This window comes from Tripterygium wilfordii, chromosome 8 (assembly GCF_013401445.1).
Source record: "Tripterygium wilfordii isolate XIE 37 chromosome 8, ASM1340144v1, whole genome shotgun sequence".
Lineage (NCBI taxonomy): Eukaryota > Viridiplantae > Streptophyta > Magnoliopsida > Celastrales > Celastraceae > Tripterygium > Tripterygium wilfordii.
Window position 1 is genome coordinate 3,503,807 of NC_052239.1, and position 15,622 is coordinate 3,519,428.

Consider the following 15,622-nt stretch of genomic DNA (forward strand, 5'->3'; position numbering starts at 1 on the left):
TCTTCCCGTAGCGATCGACTAACTTTTGATCGCACAAGTATATAAGAACATATTACAAATAAGAGTCTACGTAGAAAAATGAAACAGAATGAGCAGCAAAATCCAGTATCAGATGGATTTCATGCTGCGAAGTAGAAGTTTCTGAGTGCGAACCTTTATCGCGAACAGGCTTCGGCTCCTGCCGCGAGGTCGGCAGCTGTTTTGTGAGAGGATTGTGTAGGCGGTGACGAATGTATTAGGGTTTTGCGACTGGGTTATTTATAACGTCGTCCGGGTCATACGTTGAGATATTTGAGTGACCCGTTAGATAAATACAAATAAAAATTGATATTGATATGTTTAAATTTTTTTCAAATTTCAAAAGTTAAACAAGTGCTTTAATTTCAAAATTAAAAATTGTAACGGTTATTTGCAGTTTAATTTCTCAAAAACTTGTCTTTATTTGGAAATTCAAAATTCAATAGTGAAAACGATCATTTTTTCAAATTCAAAAATGTTTGTCTCTATATAAGATGATATTGTGTTTCATATTCATTTCATCGACCAAATTAAAGTATGCTTTATTACATCTAGTATTATTGTTATAATATCACAATGTTTCAATTTTATCAAAGAAGACATCAACATCTCTTTCTTGACTCTGCTGAACAAGAAACGGTGGATCAAAATGGTTTACTCTTTGAAGGAAAGGATTTAGGGAGACAAGGCAAAGCAAAAGCATGTTGAGGTTCTATTATCGGTCGTGAATACATTGATCGTGATAGTAAGACGGGCCATGAAAACTTGTTGCGTGATTACTTCTTCCCAACTTTGAAATTTCCTCACAGGGTATTTCATATATGATTTTGCATGAGTCAGAAATTAATTCTTCGCATCCATGATGCTGTTATGTTTTATGATGACTACTTTGTGCAATCTCAAAATGTTGCAAACACAGAGGGCTTATCTTCATTACAGAAAGTGACTGCAGTCTTCAGAATGTTGTGTTATGGAGTTTATGATGATATGATGGATGAATATATTCGGCTTGCAGAGAGCACAACAAATGAGGCTATGAAAAAATTTGTTGAGGCAATGATTACTATTTTTGGTAATCAATACTTAAGGCATGGTTTTGAAAACCGGACCGGACCGGCCGGTCGGACCGGTCCAACCGGTGACCGGCCACTTGTCCGGTCCGGTTGAGGTGCCAGAACCGGTAATTGATGAACCGGGATATTTCCGGTTGAACCGGCCGGTTCTTCAGTTGAACCGGTCAGAACCGGGCCGGTTTTGACCGGTTCGGTCATTTATTAAAGTTAATAAAATATTTTTGAAATTTTGTTATTTGTAGGGTTTGAACTCATGACCTTTTGTTCATTAAAAAAGGCTTTAACCACTAGGGTATGAGATTTTCTTTGTTTAAAATGGTACTTTATTTGAATGTATTGTATTTTTATGAAGTTTTCTTACATATTATATGCATATAATATAAATATATATATAAATAATTCATTACATTAAAACCGGTTCGAACCTGGTTTGAACCCCGGTTGAACCTTTGAACCGTGAACCGAAGTCTTTTCCGGTTTGATGACCGGTCCGGTTTTAAGAACCTTGACTTAAGGTTGCACACTTCCAACGACGCAGCTCGATTGCTTCAACTATATGAGGAGCAAGGATTACCAGAAATGCTTTGCAACATTGATTATATGCACTGGACATGGAAAAACTATCCAAACGGATGGAAAGGTCACTATTCCGCCCATTGTGGTGATGCAACGATGATATTAGAGGCAATAGATTCACGTTATCTTTTGGTCTGACATTCTTTCTTTGGCCTTTCGGGCTCACTTAATGACATCAACGTTCTTGATCGTTCTCTTGTCTTTACAGATCTTATTAATGGTCATGCTCTGCCAGTGAATTTTGTCATCAATAATCATCAATATGATATGGGGTATTATCTGACAGATGGTATCTACCCGCAATGTTCAACAATTGTAAAGTCAATCCACATGCCACAAACTCAGAAGGCATAAAATTATGCAAAAGCTCAAGAGTCATAACCTTATCCTCTTAATGCTCCCGATCAAGCTCAAGCTTTTCCCTCTTTAATTGTAGATACTCATCCATTTTTTTGTTATCCTGTATGATGACGTTCATCTTTTGATCATGAAACTTTTGTATCAATTCTTGTGACTTTTCTTAATTAATGCTCGTTTGAGACTCTCCATTATCTTCCACTTTCATTTTTTTGTTCGTCAATCGCTCTTTTTCTGCCTTCTTACCAATTGACCTTTCCAATTCTACATGACCAGAGGGCATTCACATCGTCTCCTAAATTGATCAACTCTGATGCAGTTGTGCTTCGACTCAAACTGGGGTGCACCACTTCTGTAATCCATCTAGAGGAATTCTTGAGCACTTGATGACAATGTAAGAACTTGAAGACACCTCTTTCATTCACAAACTAGCTAAGTTGTACACGCCAATTAGATCAACAACATAGGAATTCTAAAAGAAACTAGCTGCAAATATCTAAAATGATAGTGCAGGTCAATTCCGATGGTAACTATAGCATCTACCTTCAACAACAGATCCAGAACAATATCATCTACAAGTCTACTACGAATGAATTACATAAATATACCAAGTGAGCGAAAAATCTAAAATGGAGAAACGAACTATGCAACTACCTGAAACAAATAGGATCGAAGCAATGAAAGAACAGATTGAGACCCTGTATTTCTCTATGCCGTGTAGCCCTTTCTTTGCCTCTATTTTGCGCTGGAGATGAAAAGGAGATCATAATAAGGCAAAGATTGAACATTTGACAAAATCGAAACCAAATCAAGAACATTGAACCCTAGATTTTATGTTTCGACAAAATATCTTCAAATCATATGATTTCGAGAGTCTAAGAGATGAGACGAAGGCAAAATCTAGTGGAGGAGAGCTGCATATATCGATTTCTTTGATTCAGCACCATGGAGAGTCGACGAGAGTGCTCTAGAGAAGAAGAGTTTCTATGTGGCAAATGAAGTCATGTGGCCTCTACCCCTTGGCAGGGCTAACGTGTCAAGTTTTAGTAGGGTGTGAATTGGTTTTTTCAATTCCTCACCCTAAGGAAGGAAATTAGTTATAGAGGATAAATTAGAGTCATATGAAGATAGGAAAACTACTATATCATATTTTTGATGTGTTCTTCAAATATGAGGATGGGAAGTATAATAGGGAGACTATTGAAAATGCTCTAAACTTTATATTTGTATTGATTTTAATTTAAGTAATTAGAAATTCTCATCTTTATCGTGCTAGTAATTTTTATTTTGTAATTAAAAATTATTATTTAAAAATATATGTCAGTACTAAAAATCTCACATGAGTTTGGCATAACTCATTTGAGTGGTTTATACGCAAAAGTTTAGCTCCTCTCACATTGAAAATGCTTTTAAACCAATGACGACGATCATGAAAAATAAATTGATATTTTAAATATGTTCTTTAGAATAGGAATTCCAATAATGTCTAATAAAAGCTAGGGAAATGGTATTCTCACCTCCTAATTTTTAGAATATGAATATAATGTCAAATCAGACGCAAATCGAAAAAATCAAATATCAAATCATATAAAAATTAATATTAAAATAATAAAAATCTATGATTGGGGGGTGAGATTAATAATTTGGGGGGTGAGAATACTGTTTCCCTAAAAGCCATTAAACATGACTTTACAGGCCTTGCAGGGAAAAATGGTTTCACAGTAACTGAAGCTTAAATGAGCACAAACCATGTTGCAGAGTTGCATCAGATTCAAGATATCAAATCTAAGCTGACTTCTACTTGACTAACTCTTACAATGTCAAGTCATTTGGACAAACATTTATTAAAATTTCAGTCTTGGAAGAAATCTCTTGGTAACAACCAAACCAGTAGCCAATGCAACTCCAAATAGGGCATGCAATCTCACACAGTAATACTTAGCCATGAAAATTTTCCCTTTGTCCTGTAAAGATCAATTGTTATCAGGTCCCTAAGACTGCGTGTTTGTAATCACAATTCACTCAAACATTGTAAAAGGCTCACCTTGTAATTCTCTTGAACAAAGCTTACTACAAGTTTTCCAATCGGTGCAGTCAGCGCACAAAGAAGCTGAAATAAAGCATGATAATTGCAGAAGTTTCTTAAATGGAAGGCTCGACTAAGAGAGAGGATTGCGGAAAAACTCTACTCGAGTATTTTATCAGATTGAAGTATACAAATTGAACTTACAATGCAAGCAGCAGGAAGAGCTCTGCTTAGACCAAAAGCAAAGAGAAGGGAGTAAAGCGCCATAACCGCCACTCTAACCACGTCAGAACCTCTTTTGGTGCCCAATCTAACCTGTATGGAGAGAAAAATCTCATGACAAATTACATTTACTAGTTTATGCGGGAAACAAAAATGAAGGCTTGGTCAAGTGCACGCGCCAGAGGGGATAGCTTTCCAACAGCCATATCTTCTTCCACCTGAGTTGCACAGAGTTCGTGTTACTCGACAGATTTCGTCCAAGTATACTCTGAAGAGGAATTGATTCAACTTTTGGAAAAAGAAACTTACCTGGTGAAAATGACTACAAAAGAGGATTAGCGTGGTCGTAAAGCCAACCAGGACTGAAGCACATAGAATTGCGCATGATATGGGAGGCTTGTTGATCTCACTGTGGATACACATAGAGGAAATATTAGGCACAGAAACAACATTGAAATCCAAAGCATCATAATCAGGTAACTTATATAACCTTGTGCTCCCCAGCAATAAGTAAAAGGCAGTGGTTGCAAAAGGACCAAATGCTGCAAAGCACAAAGGTTCTCCCAATCCTTGGTAACTCAGCCGGAATGGTGGACACTGCAACACATAAAATGTTAAATAGATATTAGAACCTGGTTGTTACCTGAGATGAGAACAGTTGCAGAATATTTGGCCAGAGTGTATATACTTAGAAAGCTGGTTTCGGAAAGCGACCCATTCGGCATTCAGGTCTTATAGCAATCTATCGCAGAAGAAAGACTCAATTTAACAAAAAAAAAATTTAATCCTCCGCATGCCAGAAAGATTCTCTATACCTGGTATATATAACCACAGATAATTGCACAGATCAGTAATAACATGGACTGCAAATTTCCTGCCTGTACAGATGCCTGAGTCAAGCCCATAAGGCCAAGGGCAAGCGATAAGTAGGCAGCAATGAAGGTCCCTGCACGGCTTCCCAACAGAATAACAGAGCAAAGTTGAAAAAATGTCAGTCTTTTTAGTATGGAATACAATAAGATATGAGGAAAAGGGTTGCAAAAAATAACAAAACAAGAAAAATTAATGCTCACCTGCCAAGCATGTTTACCACTGATTCCTTCTTATTCTTATCTGCTCCTGTATCGAAATCATAAACATCGTTGCTGTCCCATACATCACATATAAGAATCTTAATAACTCAAGGAGAGAAATGCCAGCCATCGGTCCTCACAATTCACAAAGAAAGAAATGCCAACCATCATGCTCAAACATGCAGTTGTGCTACAAGTTGACTATGTTCAAGCTATAGTAAACTCACTCTTTGAGAATGGATAAAACTTGCCTTAAGTTGAGCCAAGTAATAATAAGAACCGAGAAGGCCAACAGATAGAGGTAGCGCCAAGCTAAGAATCTCCCAGTTTGCATATAAGCAGTTGCACCTCCTACCTGCCCGCAGTAACTAAGAGGATTAAGATGGAAAGAAGAGTGTCAATCATGTACATCACCGCATCATATCAGAAAAGCTGATAGACAGGACAAAACATGATATCTGAACAGTACGATGATTGCTTACACAATAAAAGCTCAACTAAATGTGAGATGTGCATACAAATGAGAAAAAGCTGGGGGTAGAAGGTAGATGAACTTGATGACCTAAATTAACATATAACTCCTCACGCACTTTTCATTTGACACTTCTATGAAAGAGATAAGTCTACCGACATCCTTCAAAACCAAGCGAGTGCTTTGCTTTTATCAGTTAAAAAAGAAAAAGAAAAAGAAGTTTTAGCATATGGATAACAAAAAAAGTATGAAGAGAGATCTGAGAGCACCCTCTCAATCAATCAAGTGGTCCAATCGTGCATTAATTCAGTTATTGATTACAAAACAATAACAAAACTCCGATTTAAAAAGACAAAGCTAGAAAATATTGCGGTCATTGAAAAAATTCCTAGAAACCAATGAGAATATTCATTGCAGATTCAGATCACGGGACAGATTACATTCTGCTGAATCATGGAGACCAGTTAAATTTATGAAATTTCATACATAATTTCTGGATCAGCTACTGCTATAAAATCACCAATGCCATTAGAAACACTTAACAAATTGTTCAATAGGAATTTGTATCAACTTATAAATTATAATCTTCTAATTTCTTTCTCTAATATATGGAAACATATGTTCACTTAAGGACATAATTATGTATTTAATGCAGAGATATGAACAACTAAGATGCAAATCTTTGAAGAGTGAACTAAAGAGATTGCTTGAGGTGCTGAATAAACTCACAGTTAGTGGAACTAATGCGACGGAGTATATCGGCAGTTTGATTGCCCTCCATATCAAAGTTGCTTTTCCAACTTCCTCTTCTTTTTCCTCTTCACTGGTGTAGTCAAGGTGCTTTGCTTTACAATTGGAGACTTTCCAATGACATTGACACCATTGCTTGTCTCTTAGTTTTATATGGGTTCTATGGAAAGACTTCCGAACATTCATGTGAAGAAGGGTCGTCGATGTTTTGGAGAGTTTTGTAAGGAGAACTCCTATATGGGACCTGAAAGATGGTGCCAGTTTATGCAGAAATATTAGCCTCTAAACATATATATGAACTTTGAACACATATATGGAAGAATTTAGTTCCAGATAAGTTCTGGTTCTTCGTAAAAGCTGCATATAGGTTTTTTATTCTTGTTATTTTTTAGTTTGTGTGCGTATTTTTACACAAACATATACGAATGCCCGCAAACATCAATACCAAAAAAATAGTCTATGCATACACATATACATACAAATAGTCTATACATACACATACTCTTGCAATTGCTAGTAACATTCTGAAAGCTTCATAAAGAATTTTCCAAGATCTGATTAAAGACTAAAACCTAGAAACTTCGTAGTTTTCCATTAACAAGTAGATATGTTTTTCAAGTTACGTACGAACAGGGGGGAAAAGAGAAAAAGAGAGGGAACAACACCTAATTGTCAGGGTTCCAAAGTGGTGAAGCCTAGGTTGACAATGACATAATTTAAACCTATGATGCCTAGGTTTCAATGAAGCAACTTCACTTTTTCTATATATAAGCCTCAAAGCAGCATGGGATACACTGAAAACTACAAACTTTAACCAAGGTAACAATACATTAACTAAAATGACAAAGCACCACATTATAAATTGACTGCTACAAACTTCATCTAAGGTTAGAACTTAGAATGAATGATCCATAATGGCATGTTTTAACAATGATGTCATATTGTTGAAACTATTTTGATTCAAGAACAACTAAGAAGTAAATCATATTTCTGCATGAGTTTTACAGTTTCTTATTTCTTTGAATTACTTAAGTTACTTTAATCTTTGATTCTTTATTACAATGATATACCTCTTCAGATGACTATATGTCTATTACAAGTAAAAATACCAGAGTTCAACTAAGCTGTTATACTTTTTGTTCAATTTACAATTGTAAATTCACTTTCTCGCAGCTGTAGTTTTCATGTGATGATTACTGGAATGCGTACACGAACCAATGTTCTCGTATACAAAAGCCCTAAAGTTTCGTGAGAATAAATTAAACCCAGTGAAGCTCGAGTAAGATTAGGTTTTGTACGACTAGCGTCCTATAAGCAAAATATGATCTCATTATATTAAGCATTTGACATAGGATATTCAGTCAAACAAAATAAATCTGCAAATACATTCTAAAGGAAGAAAGTTGGCAAGCTACAATTGCACGATATCGAGCTCAAAGAAAGAACGAAACTTGCCTCGTTTTGTACCTTGGCTTTGAGAGATATTCATTAAGATTCTTGTGATTAATCCCTGAATTGAGGTTACAGAATGTGACCCCCAATGGTATCAACATCCTCTAATGTTATCTGCATATAGTCAAACATAGATTAAACCTTAAAAAATACCAACTCTACTCATCCACAAATGCATTAAACAAGTTGCCTCCATGAAACCTTAAACTACAGTTGCCACAGCATAGTTTGAATATTTCATATTGAAACAGAAACTCAGATTATCAGAGGACCAGATTTCAAAAACAAAAAAAGTTCAAATGGTGTGTGAAGCTCCTCTAACAGCTGAAGCTAAAGCCCATCAAAAAATTTGCAGGAATTCTTACATTGAAACTAAATTGTTTCTCTTATCCTCTAATTTGGTTATTTGGGGGAAACCATAATTCTGGAAAAATAATATATATGAAGGAGACGTACCTTGCACTGAAAATGTGCTCCTGCTCCTGCCCAGGCTAACTTTGCAGCTTGAAATCTCTTGTGTGAGAGATGATATGGGAGCAATTGTTAGTGTAAGAGAGGGTACAGTTGTTCATCTCTTCACTATATCCAAAATCATATCCACTCTGATTTTCTTAAGTATTTCATTAATCATTATCGCCATGTCAGCAATTGAGTCAATGGGCCGCAGCACCTTGCTCTTCTAAGTTGTAACTGGCCTGTTTAAGCTGTGCAAGCAGCCCAGTACACGGCCTTGAATAGATTGGGTTGAATCACTAATGGGTTTTGAAGATCCAGGCCCATCACTTCTTTCCGTATATGCTTCACACTGGAGGAATCTCACACTCCACCTGGTTATGTTCTTTTCGTATCACATCTATGGGAGAACTATAGAGGTGAGAAGTGCAAACTATCCCTCGGTCGAGATGGTTAAGACATATATTCGAATCGTGATCACACCCAAGTTCGAAACCCTCACTCTCGCTTACCCTAGTAAGAAGTTCAAATGATGTCAAAAACATCCTATTAGGGTACTTGCATAACCTGTCCGACTCAAACGCTGATGCCCGTTAGTTAACGACTATGAGTGTTTTTACAAAAAAATAACCAGACGAGTATGGAGATGAGTTTGGCGAAATTAACCAGTCAGGTACCCATATATTATTAATTATAATATTTATAGTTTACTTATGATAAAATTCCTATTTTTTTTTTTGTAATCAAGAATTTTTTTAGCCCAACATGTCCACCATACAATTGGGTCAGCTCTAAACTCGGGCCTTTAACCTAACCTGTTCCACGTTTACAACAAGTAAGATTGGGCTAAAGTCAGTACGGGGAGAATAATGTCAAAACCCACAAAAGATAATTAACTCCATAAAACCTACGGCGTTTGTAAAGAGTTTTCACAATCAACTTCATCATTCCAACCAAAGATTTTTTGTTATAAAATTCCTAATCCACCTCTAGTCTTATTTGATCTTTTTGTTAGTTAAAATTTTTTTGTTATAAAATTGCTAATCCACCTCACCTCCTTATTTGATTCTTTGTTAGTTTAAAAATTTATTTTATTTGTCCCATCATTTACACATTCAATTTTTCTTTCAATTAATTAATTAATTATTATATTTAATAGAGTTGTCACCATTGTAATTGGTTGGAACGGAGTGCAGTGGCGGGCATTAGCCGCCCCAACGAGTTCAAATATGGAATAAAAGTTAAAATATCTTAGGAGAATGGGGTACAAATTTATTTAATTGGCACGGGAACAGATAATAATAGGGTCCCGTCCCATTGACATTCTTAATATTGACGTTGCTTTAGATATTTTTTAAAGAATTTCTTTAACTAATTAAGTTCTTTTATGAATTTAAAATATTGATACAACAGAAAATAAGTTAATTCAATATTAAAATATGTTGGTAAAGTATAATGCCGAATTTTAAATAATTCTTATTTTCTTATGATCACTGCCGCTCTCTTCGTCTCTGTTGCGAGAGGTGGACGGAGAGAGATATGGAACGCGATATGGAGATGGACGTCGCAGACAACACTACCAGCAAAGAAGCAGTAATGTTTACTGTGAACGCCTTCTTTTCTTCTGTCTATGTCAAACACTCACTCCAATTCGACACGAAAACACTCGACCCCAATTCGCTTCAAATTGGGTTTTCTCAGACTCTAATTAATTTGCATTTCAGGAACTGGAGGATATGAATGCGCGTCTGAAGGAGATGGAAGACGAAGCCACAACACTACGATAGATGCAGGCCAAGGTTGAGAAGGAGATGAGTTCTGCAGAAGGTGCCCGTTTTCGTTCTTTTTCTAATGTTTTCTTTCTCATCCTTTTATGTATAGTTTCTAGGGCTTTTCGTGTTCAACGATGTGTCCTGCTTTTTGTTTATACTCGAACTGTAGTGTATCTCCATACTCAAGATTCTATGATTCGTTTGTGCTACGATTGTTTGGATGTAAAAATTATTTACGAGTAAAGATTTTGAAACAATGTATTTTGAGTAAATCAGCCTTTTCCCCTAGGTTGGTTACATACAAGGAAACAAATCACCTCTTTTTTTGTTAATTCAATTGAGTAGATTTTATGTTGATGGTGTATGTTGATTTGTTTAATTGCCGTAGGCTCGTTTGTTTCAGTAACATGCAATGTAGATATCGAAGGTGGCAATATAATGGAAGAATCTGTGTAGTTTCTTTCAGTTTTGAATATGCCTGTACAGGTGATTGCTCTTGTATATTTTAGTCTTGATATGCTAGTATCTGCCCTAAATTTCTTAAACAAATGCTCCACAAGAACTTTAGCTCTGTAAAAACTTAGTGTATACTTAGCTCAGTAGTTGTTCCCGGTATACTTTAAATCACCAAGCATTGACTAGAAAGGTGCTGGAAATGGATATCCAACCAATGGAATTGCAACTCGAGAAATTCTCCGTCAAAATGGGAACTTTGGTAAATTGATTGTTGCAGAAAGAATCAAGGAGGCCTGAATAATTGTTCTTGCTCTCAGTGAATAAGCATGAGCAATAAAGATAGCTGATGAATTTCTTTCTTACATCATTGATTATTTTTTAAATCCTTCTTGTGATTCTTTTGTTTATTAATTAGGGAGGATGGCGCCACTCTACTTAGATGATTTGGTCTACCGTCTCACTCTCTTTTTCTTTTACCAGATCCATTGACTGCAGCTGCATCTCAGGCAAATAAAGAGGAGCTTGATGCTCGTTCAGTGTTTGTTGGCAATGTGAGGCCAATTCTGTTATGAAAATAGCGCCTTTTTTTTTTAATGTGAGAAGCTAGTTTTGCAAATGTCCTCTTGATTTACCTGTCTCAAGTTCTGCTGTTTTGTTAAGCAAATCCTCTGTGCATTAGCTCCTTTTATGTCCTATATATGGTCTATAATTAGTGACATTTTCTTCATGGAGCTGGATGAATATGCATGCTGGTGGTTTATTTCCATAAAATGATTGTAAATGCATCTTCTCGGCACATGTGGATATTCTTGGGACTCTATGGAAAATGGCTTTGAGAATCATTGATTGTATTGATTATAGTGAAAAGTGAATTATATCAATTCTTTCATATATTTCCAATTTATATGATATCTAGAACCCTGCAAGTAATAAATTTTTATATGTTGAAATTTCGCATGAAATGTTTGTTATTATGACCGACATCATGACAACTTATATTTCAATGTAGTTGCAACTCTAGAAATTAGGTTCTCTTTTTCTTTCTTTTTTTCCATTTATTTGTTCGATATGTGCATCTATAGCATAAACATGTGATGTTGAAGCTTCTATGGTTAGCAGCTTTCTCTGGATTACAGATGAAGGGCTTAGTATTTGCGGCCTTTTCCGCCTTGTGGAAAAGCTCCTTTTTTTTTCTTCCCTTTGGTCTTGTTTTTGATAAAAGTGATCCTGTGAAAATAAATTGGAAGAAAGAATGTGAGAGTAGATTTACGTTATTCGGCAATTTGCCCTAGTTCATCGGGAGAAACTACTTGTTTTCACTATTCTATAAAAAGAATACGACTTTTTGCTGCTCTTTGTTCGGATGATAAGTGATAACAGGTTTAACAAGTGTATATAAGTCAAACCACAGCCTGGAAGAATCCTCAACGTATTTCTAGAGTACACCACCTTTAACTCTTGAGGTACTTGGACTTAGGGGGTCTGTAGCTCCTTATCCTTAATATGAGATATTGCCAACACAGTTAACCCTTTTTGTCCCCTTCTTCCACATGCATACTTTTGAAAGATATACTGTTTTGATAAAAGCTCAAGCATTCCTTTTGATTAACCCTAGTGATCTAGTACTCTCGAAATCTTGTCTGTTACTTGCTAGCTTGAATTGATATAAGCATGATCCTTATTTCAAAGCTTCCCTTATCAACATATTGAATTTTGTTCGATAGATGGTCAAACTTTTTGGTTTTACTGGCTGCAGATAACCCATTTCAGTTTAAACTTGGCGTGCAGGTGGATTATTCTTGTACGCCTGAAGAAGTGCAGCAGCATTTCCAGGCATGTGGGACCGTTAATAGGATAACTATTCGTACAGACAAGTTTGGACAGCCGAAGGGTTATGCTTATGTGGAGTTCCTTGAAGTAGAGGCAGTTCAGGAAGCTCTCCTTCTGAATGAATCTGAACTTCATGGTCGACAATTAAAGGTTAAACAGCTCTTCTTTCTCTACTTAAAGGTTTCTGGTTATAACATATAAGCACCAATGTAAACTTGACCCCAGGTTTAGTTCTCTCTTTTCTGTTTCCTCAGGTCAATTCTTTTTGTATTTGCTAGCAGGTCACTTCTAAGCGGACCAATGTACCCGGAATGAAGCAATTTCGAGGTCGCAGACCCAATCCTTATATGGGATTTCGAGCTAGGGGGCCATATATGCCACCTCCTTTTATGTTTTCTCCTTACGGATACGGGTATAAATTTTTAGGAAGTTGCCTCTTGACTTATAGAACTCCTGCTACATTTGTCTTTCCTGACCTTTTGGTTTAAACTGCGATGACAGAAATTCTGCATGCTTTTCCTTGCAGGAAGGTCCCAAGGTTCCGGGCACCTATGCGTTATAATCCTTACTACTGATTGAACCAAACTACTGATTGTTCGATGAACGTGTCCAACAAAACTATTTTTTCTCCTCTTTATTCTGTTTACTCATCATGTTTTGAGAAGATCGATGTGGAACTTTTATCCCTAGGACTCATGTAGCGATCACATTGAGGATTTAGTTGGGGTTGTGATGAACTGTTGCAACAACAAATGCTGCTTCACATTGTTGTTTTGGTTCTTTAACTTGCTGTACGATAATAGTCACCATTATTTTCTTGCTTCGTTGCCATATGACGTCATTTTCTTTTCGGACAGAATCCTTTGAAAAATTAAATGACAGATATTCCTTTGCTTCATTACCATTTGATGTCATTTTCTTTTCTGACAGAATCCTTAGGAAAAAATTATCAATTCCTGCCTCTTACAGCAAGTAAAGATTTGCTGAAAGAGACCATTAGCAACATTTGTATAAGCATAATTATGATTTTATCCTTAACAATGTCGGATTAATTTTGAAATAATTCTCTGTTGGGTCTCTTTATCCCCCAATGAAAATTGTCAAAACAACAAATCAAGAAAACAAATACAAATCAGTACAAACCCAATCTCACTTTCGCATTTTTTTTTCCCATCAAATACTATTTTTATTTATATTTATATTTTCATTTCCTCCTATTTTTCACGTGTCCAATTTTATTTTATTTTTTCCCGCAAAGAGAATTTACACGTCAAACAAAACGACAAAACACAAAAAACCAAACAACCCCCACGGCCCCACCACTATCATGATCCCATACACTGCCTGATACATAAACCTCCCCAGTCCGTCGCTATCTACATACACATGAGAGAATTTTTGCCACGTCTACAATTCTATCTTCTCTCTATCACACGAGTGTCTTGCACGCGCTCGTCTGCGGATCCCACATGGCAGGCAACAGGTATTTTCTCCCGTTAACCCCGTGCGCATTATAGCTCGCGCCCGTGACCTTATCCACTAATACCTGACCCGGATATCCCGGGTACGCTCCGGACCCGAAAATACCCGTGCAAGCAGATACCGCCTCAAGCGGTGCAGTAGCGGGGCCTTGGAAGTAACCGTTGTTAAACGGGTTTGTAACGGCGTTAGCTAACACGGTAGCCAAGTTTATGATCATACCGTCAACTCCGACGTCTCCGTTAGGCGAAACTAAAGGCGGGGTCTGTGGGCCGTAGATGGGCTGGTGGAAAGGCCACGCGCATTGACCCGGACACTGAGTCTCCGAGTTACCGACCCAGAGGTACGCGCCCCGTTTCAACCCTCGAGTTGGTCTAGTAGACCCGTGGGTCCCGCACCTGGACATACAGAATCCATCGACGGCGACGTCCTTGGCCGTGAGAACGACGTTAATAGAGTTCCCGAAGTTTGCCTTGGAAGCTAGAGCGGGCAAGTACGAGTTCTTGAGAAGTTTTCCTAGCGAGTAGTTTTCAAGGAGGATTTGTTTCCCTACCGTGAGGGTGCAGGGACCTCCACGGTACTTCGCGGTTGTTTTCCACCAAGACGCGGTGGAAGGAACTGGGGCCCGGTTGTAGTTGAGAGATTTTATGAAGTCGACGATCACGGACCGTTGAACAGGAGTGAACTTTCCGTACCAGATTAGATTAACGGTGACGTTGCCCTTCAAGAGCGCACCGTTGTGATATTTAAGTACAAGCGGCTGCTGCTCGACAAGGGCGGCGAGTTTTCTTGTAGTGGAAACAGAAGGGGTGACGAAACAGAGAAAAAGAGGAAGAAGAATGGCAAAATGGTAAAAAGAAGCCATTTACAAAGGTAGTCTTTTCAAGGTCCTTGAGGAGAGAATTGGATTGGGGAGGAAAGAGTGAAGGAGAAGGGTGCATTTATACGGCTGAAGAGTAAGAGTAACAGCTGGCAGCGAAAGTGTCAGCGTCCAGGAGTGCCACGTGGGAGATTTTAATTGGGGGTAAAGTTCTTTTGCCAGGCTGTAAGGTTCTTTTGATATAATTAATGTTGGTTTTATGTTTACGTAAATAATACAGAATTGTGATCGTTTGATAGGTGAACGGAAAACCAATAATAATTTTCTCTTTCTGTATGATTAGATAACGATTTTTTTTTTTTTTTTTGAAACGGGAGAGGAGATTCGAATCCTGATCATCAAGTTAATACACATCATTCTTATCAGTCAATTAGTAACTCGAGTATTGATTAGATAACGCTTACTAAGTTGTTAGGAGTCAATTTTGCTATAACTCATCAATTATATATAGTACGTAGGCCTTGATGGATAGTAATTAACAAATAGTAACAACCTAACGTATCCTTAGGGATGATCTTGGACAAATTTGAATCAGGGATGATCATGACCAAACCTACAATTTGTTTACTAAATTTAAAAAATTGTGTAAACCCTACATTGATAAACATAATAGATGTGATTAAAATTGAAAAAAATTGCACTAGAGGGCCCTTAATCCAAAAGTAGGGGTGACAAAACTCTATCTGGGTTGAATGACTAAATTTATTTGACCTAGATTAAATCAAATTTTGAC

General features: G+C 37.0%; 3 protein-coding genes across 5 annotated transcripts; 1 reads left to right on the forward strand and 2 right to left on the reverse strand.

Annotated features, from left to right (window-relative positions):
* Positions 1–3,635: 3,635 nt before the first annotated feature.
* Positions 3,636–8,606, reverse strand: LOC120003686 (2-carboxy-1,4-naphthoquinone phytyltransferase, chloroplastic). Of its 2 annotated transcripts, none has more exons than XM_038852708.1 (12): positions 8,476–8,606; positions 8,035–8,133; positions 6,547–6,811; positions 5,597–5,700; positions 5,346–5,417; positions 5,088–5,226; positions 4,763–4,869; positions 4,582–4,681; positions 4,452–4,490; positions 4,255–4,365; positions 4,069–4,134; positions 3,636–3,988 (listed from the first exon to the last, which is right to left on the reverse strand). In XM_038852708.1, exons 2-12 carry the CDS (start codon positions 8,118–8,120, stop codon positions 3,869–3,871), a joined length of 1,209 nt encoding a protein of 402 aa, XP_038708636.1. In that variant the 5' UTR covers positions 8,121–8,133; positions 8,476–8,606; the 3' UTR covers positions 3,636–3,868. The 2 variants fall into 2 exon arrangements, with proteins under 2 accessions (XP_038708636.1, XP_038708635.1); XM_038852707.1 differs by having other exon boundaries at positions 8,023–8,133.
* A 1,323-nt stretch (positions 8,607–9,929) lies between these two features.
* LOC120004248 (polyadenylate-binding protein 2-like) lies at positions 9,930–13,353 on the forward strand. Of its 2 annotated transcripts, none has more exons than XM_038853530.1 (6): positions 9,930–10,065; positions 10,197–10,299; positions 11,181–11,251; positions 12,489–12,680; positions 12,809–12,942; positions 13,057–13,353. In XM_038853530.1, the coding sequence occupies exons 2-6, from the start codon at positions 10,260–10,262 to the stop codon at positions 13,103–13,105; spliced, it is 486 nt and encodes a 161-aa protein (XP_038709458.1). In that variant the 5' UTR covers positions 9,930–10,065; positions 10,197–10,259; the 3' UTR covers positions 13,106–13,353. The 2 variants fall into 2 exon arrangements, with proteins under 2 accessions (XP_038709458.1, XP_038709459.1); XM_038853531.1 differs by having other exon boundaries at positions 12,812–12,942.
* Positions 13,354–13,639: 286 nt separating this feature from the next.
* Positions 13,640–14,924, reverse strand: LOC120004247 (protein EXORDIUM-like 2). Its single transcript, XM_038853529.1, has one exon. It carries the CDS (start codon positions 14,872–14,874, stop codon positions 13,960–13,962), a length of 915 nt encoding a protein of 304 aa, XP_038709457.1. The 5' UTR covers positions 14,875–14,924; the 3' UTR covers positions 13,640–13,959.
* Positions 14,925–15,622: the final 698 nt, after the last annotated feature.

Coding starts and splice junctions, on each gene's coding strand:
- LOC120004247 (XM_038853529.1), bottom strand. CDS start 14,874: ATGGCTTCTTTTTACCATTTTGCCATTCTTCTTCCTCTTTTTCTCTGT.
- LOC120003686 (XM_038852707.1), bottom strand. CDS start 8,120: ATGTTGATACCATTGGGGGTCACATTCTGTAACCTCAATTCAGGGATT. Junction 5,701..6,546: donor TCGCATTAGTTCCACTAACT/GTGAGTTTATTC, acceptor TACTGCGGGCAG/GTAGGAGGTGCAACTGCTTA. Junction 4,870..5,087: donor TCTGTGGTTATATATACCAG/GTATAGAGAATC, acceptor TATGTGTTGCAG/TGTCCACCATTCCGGCTGAG.
- LOC120004248 (XM_038853530.1), top strand. CDS start 10,260: ATGCAGGCCAAGGTTGAGAAGGAGATGAGTTCTGCAGAAG. Junction 12,681..12,808: donor TTCATGGTCGACAATTAAAG/GTTAAACAGCTC, acceptor TGTATTTGCTAG/CAGGTCACTTCTAAGCGGAC. Junction 12,943..13,056: donor TTTTCTCCTTACGGATACGG/GTATAAATTTTT, acceptor TTTTCCTTGCAG/GAAGGTCCCAAGGTTCCGGG.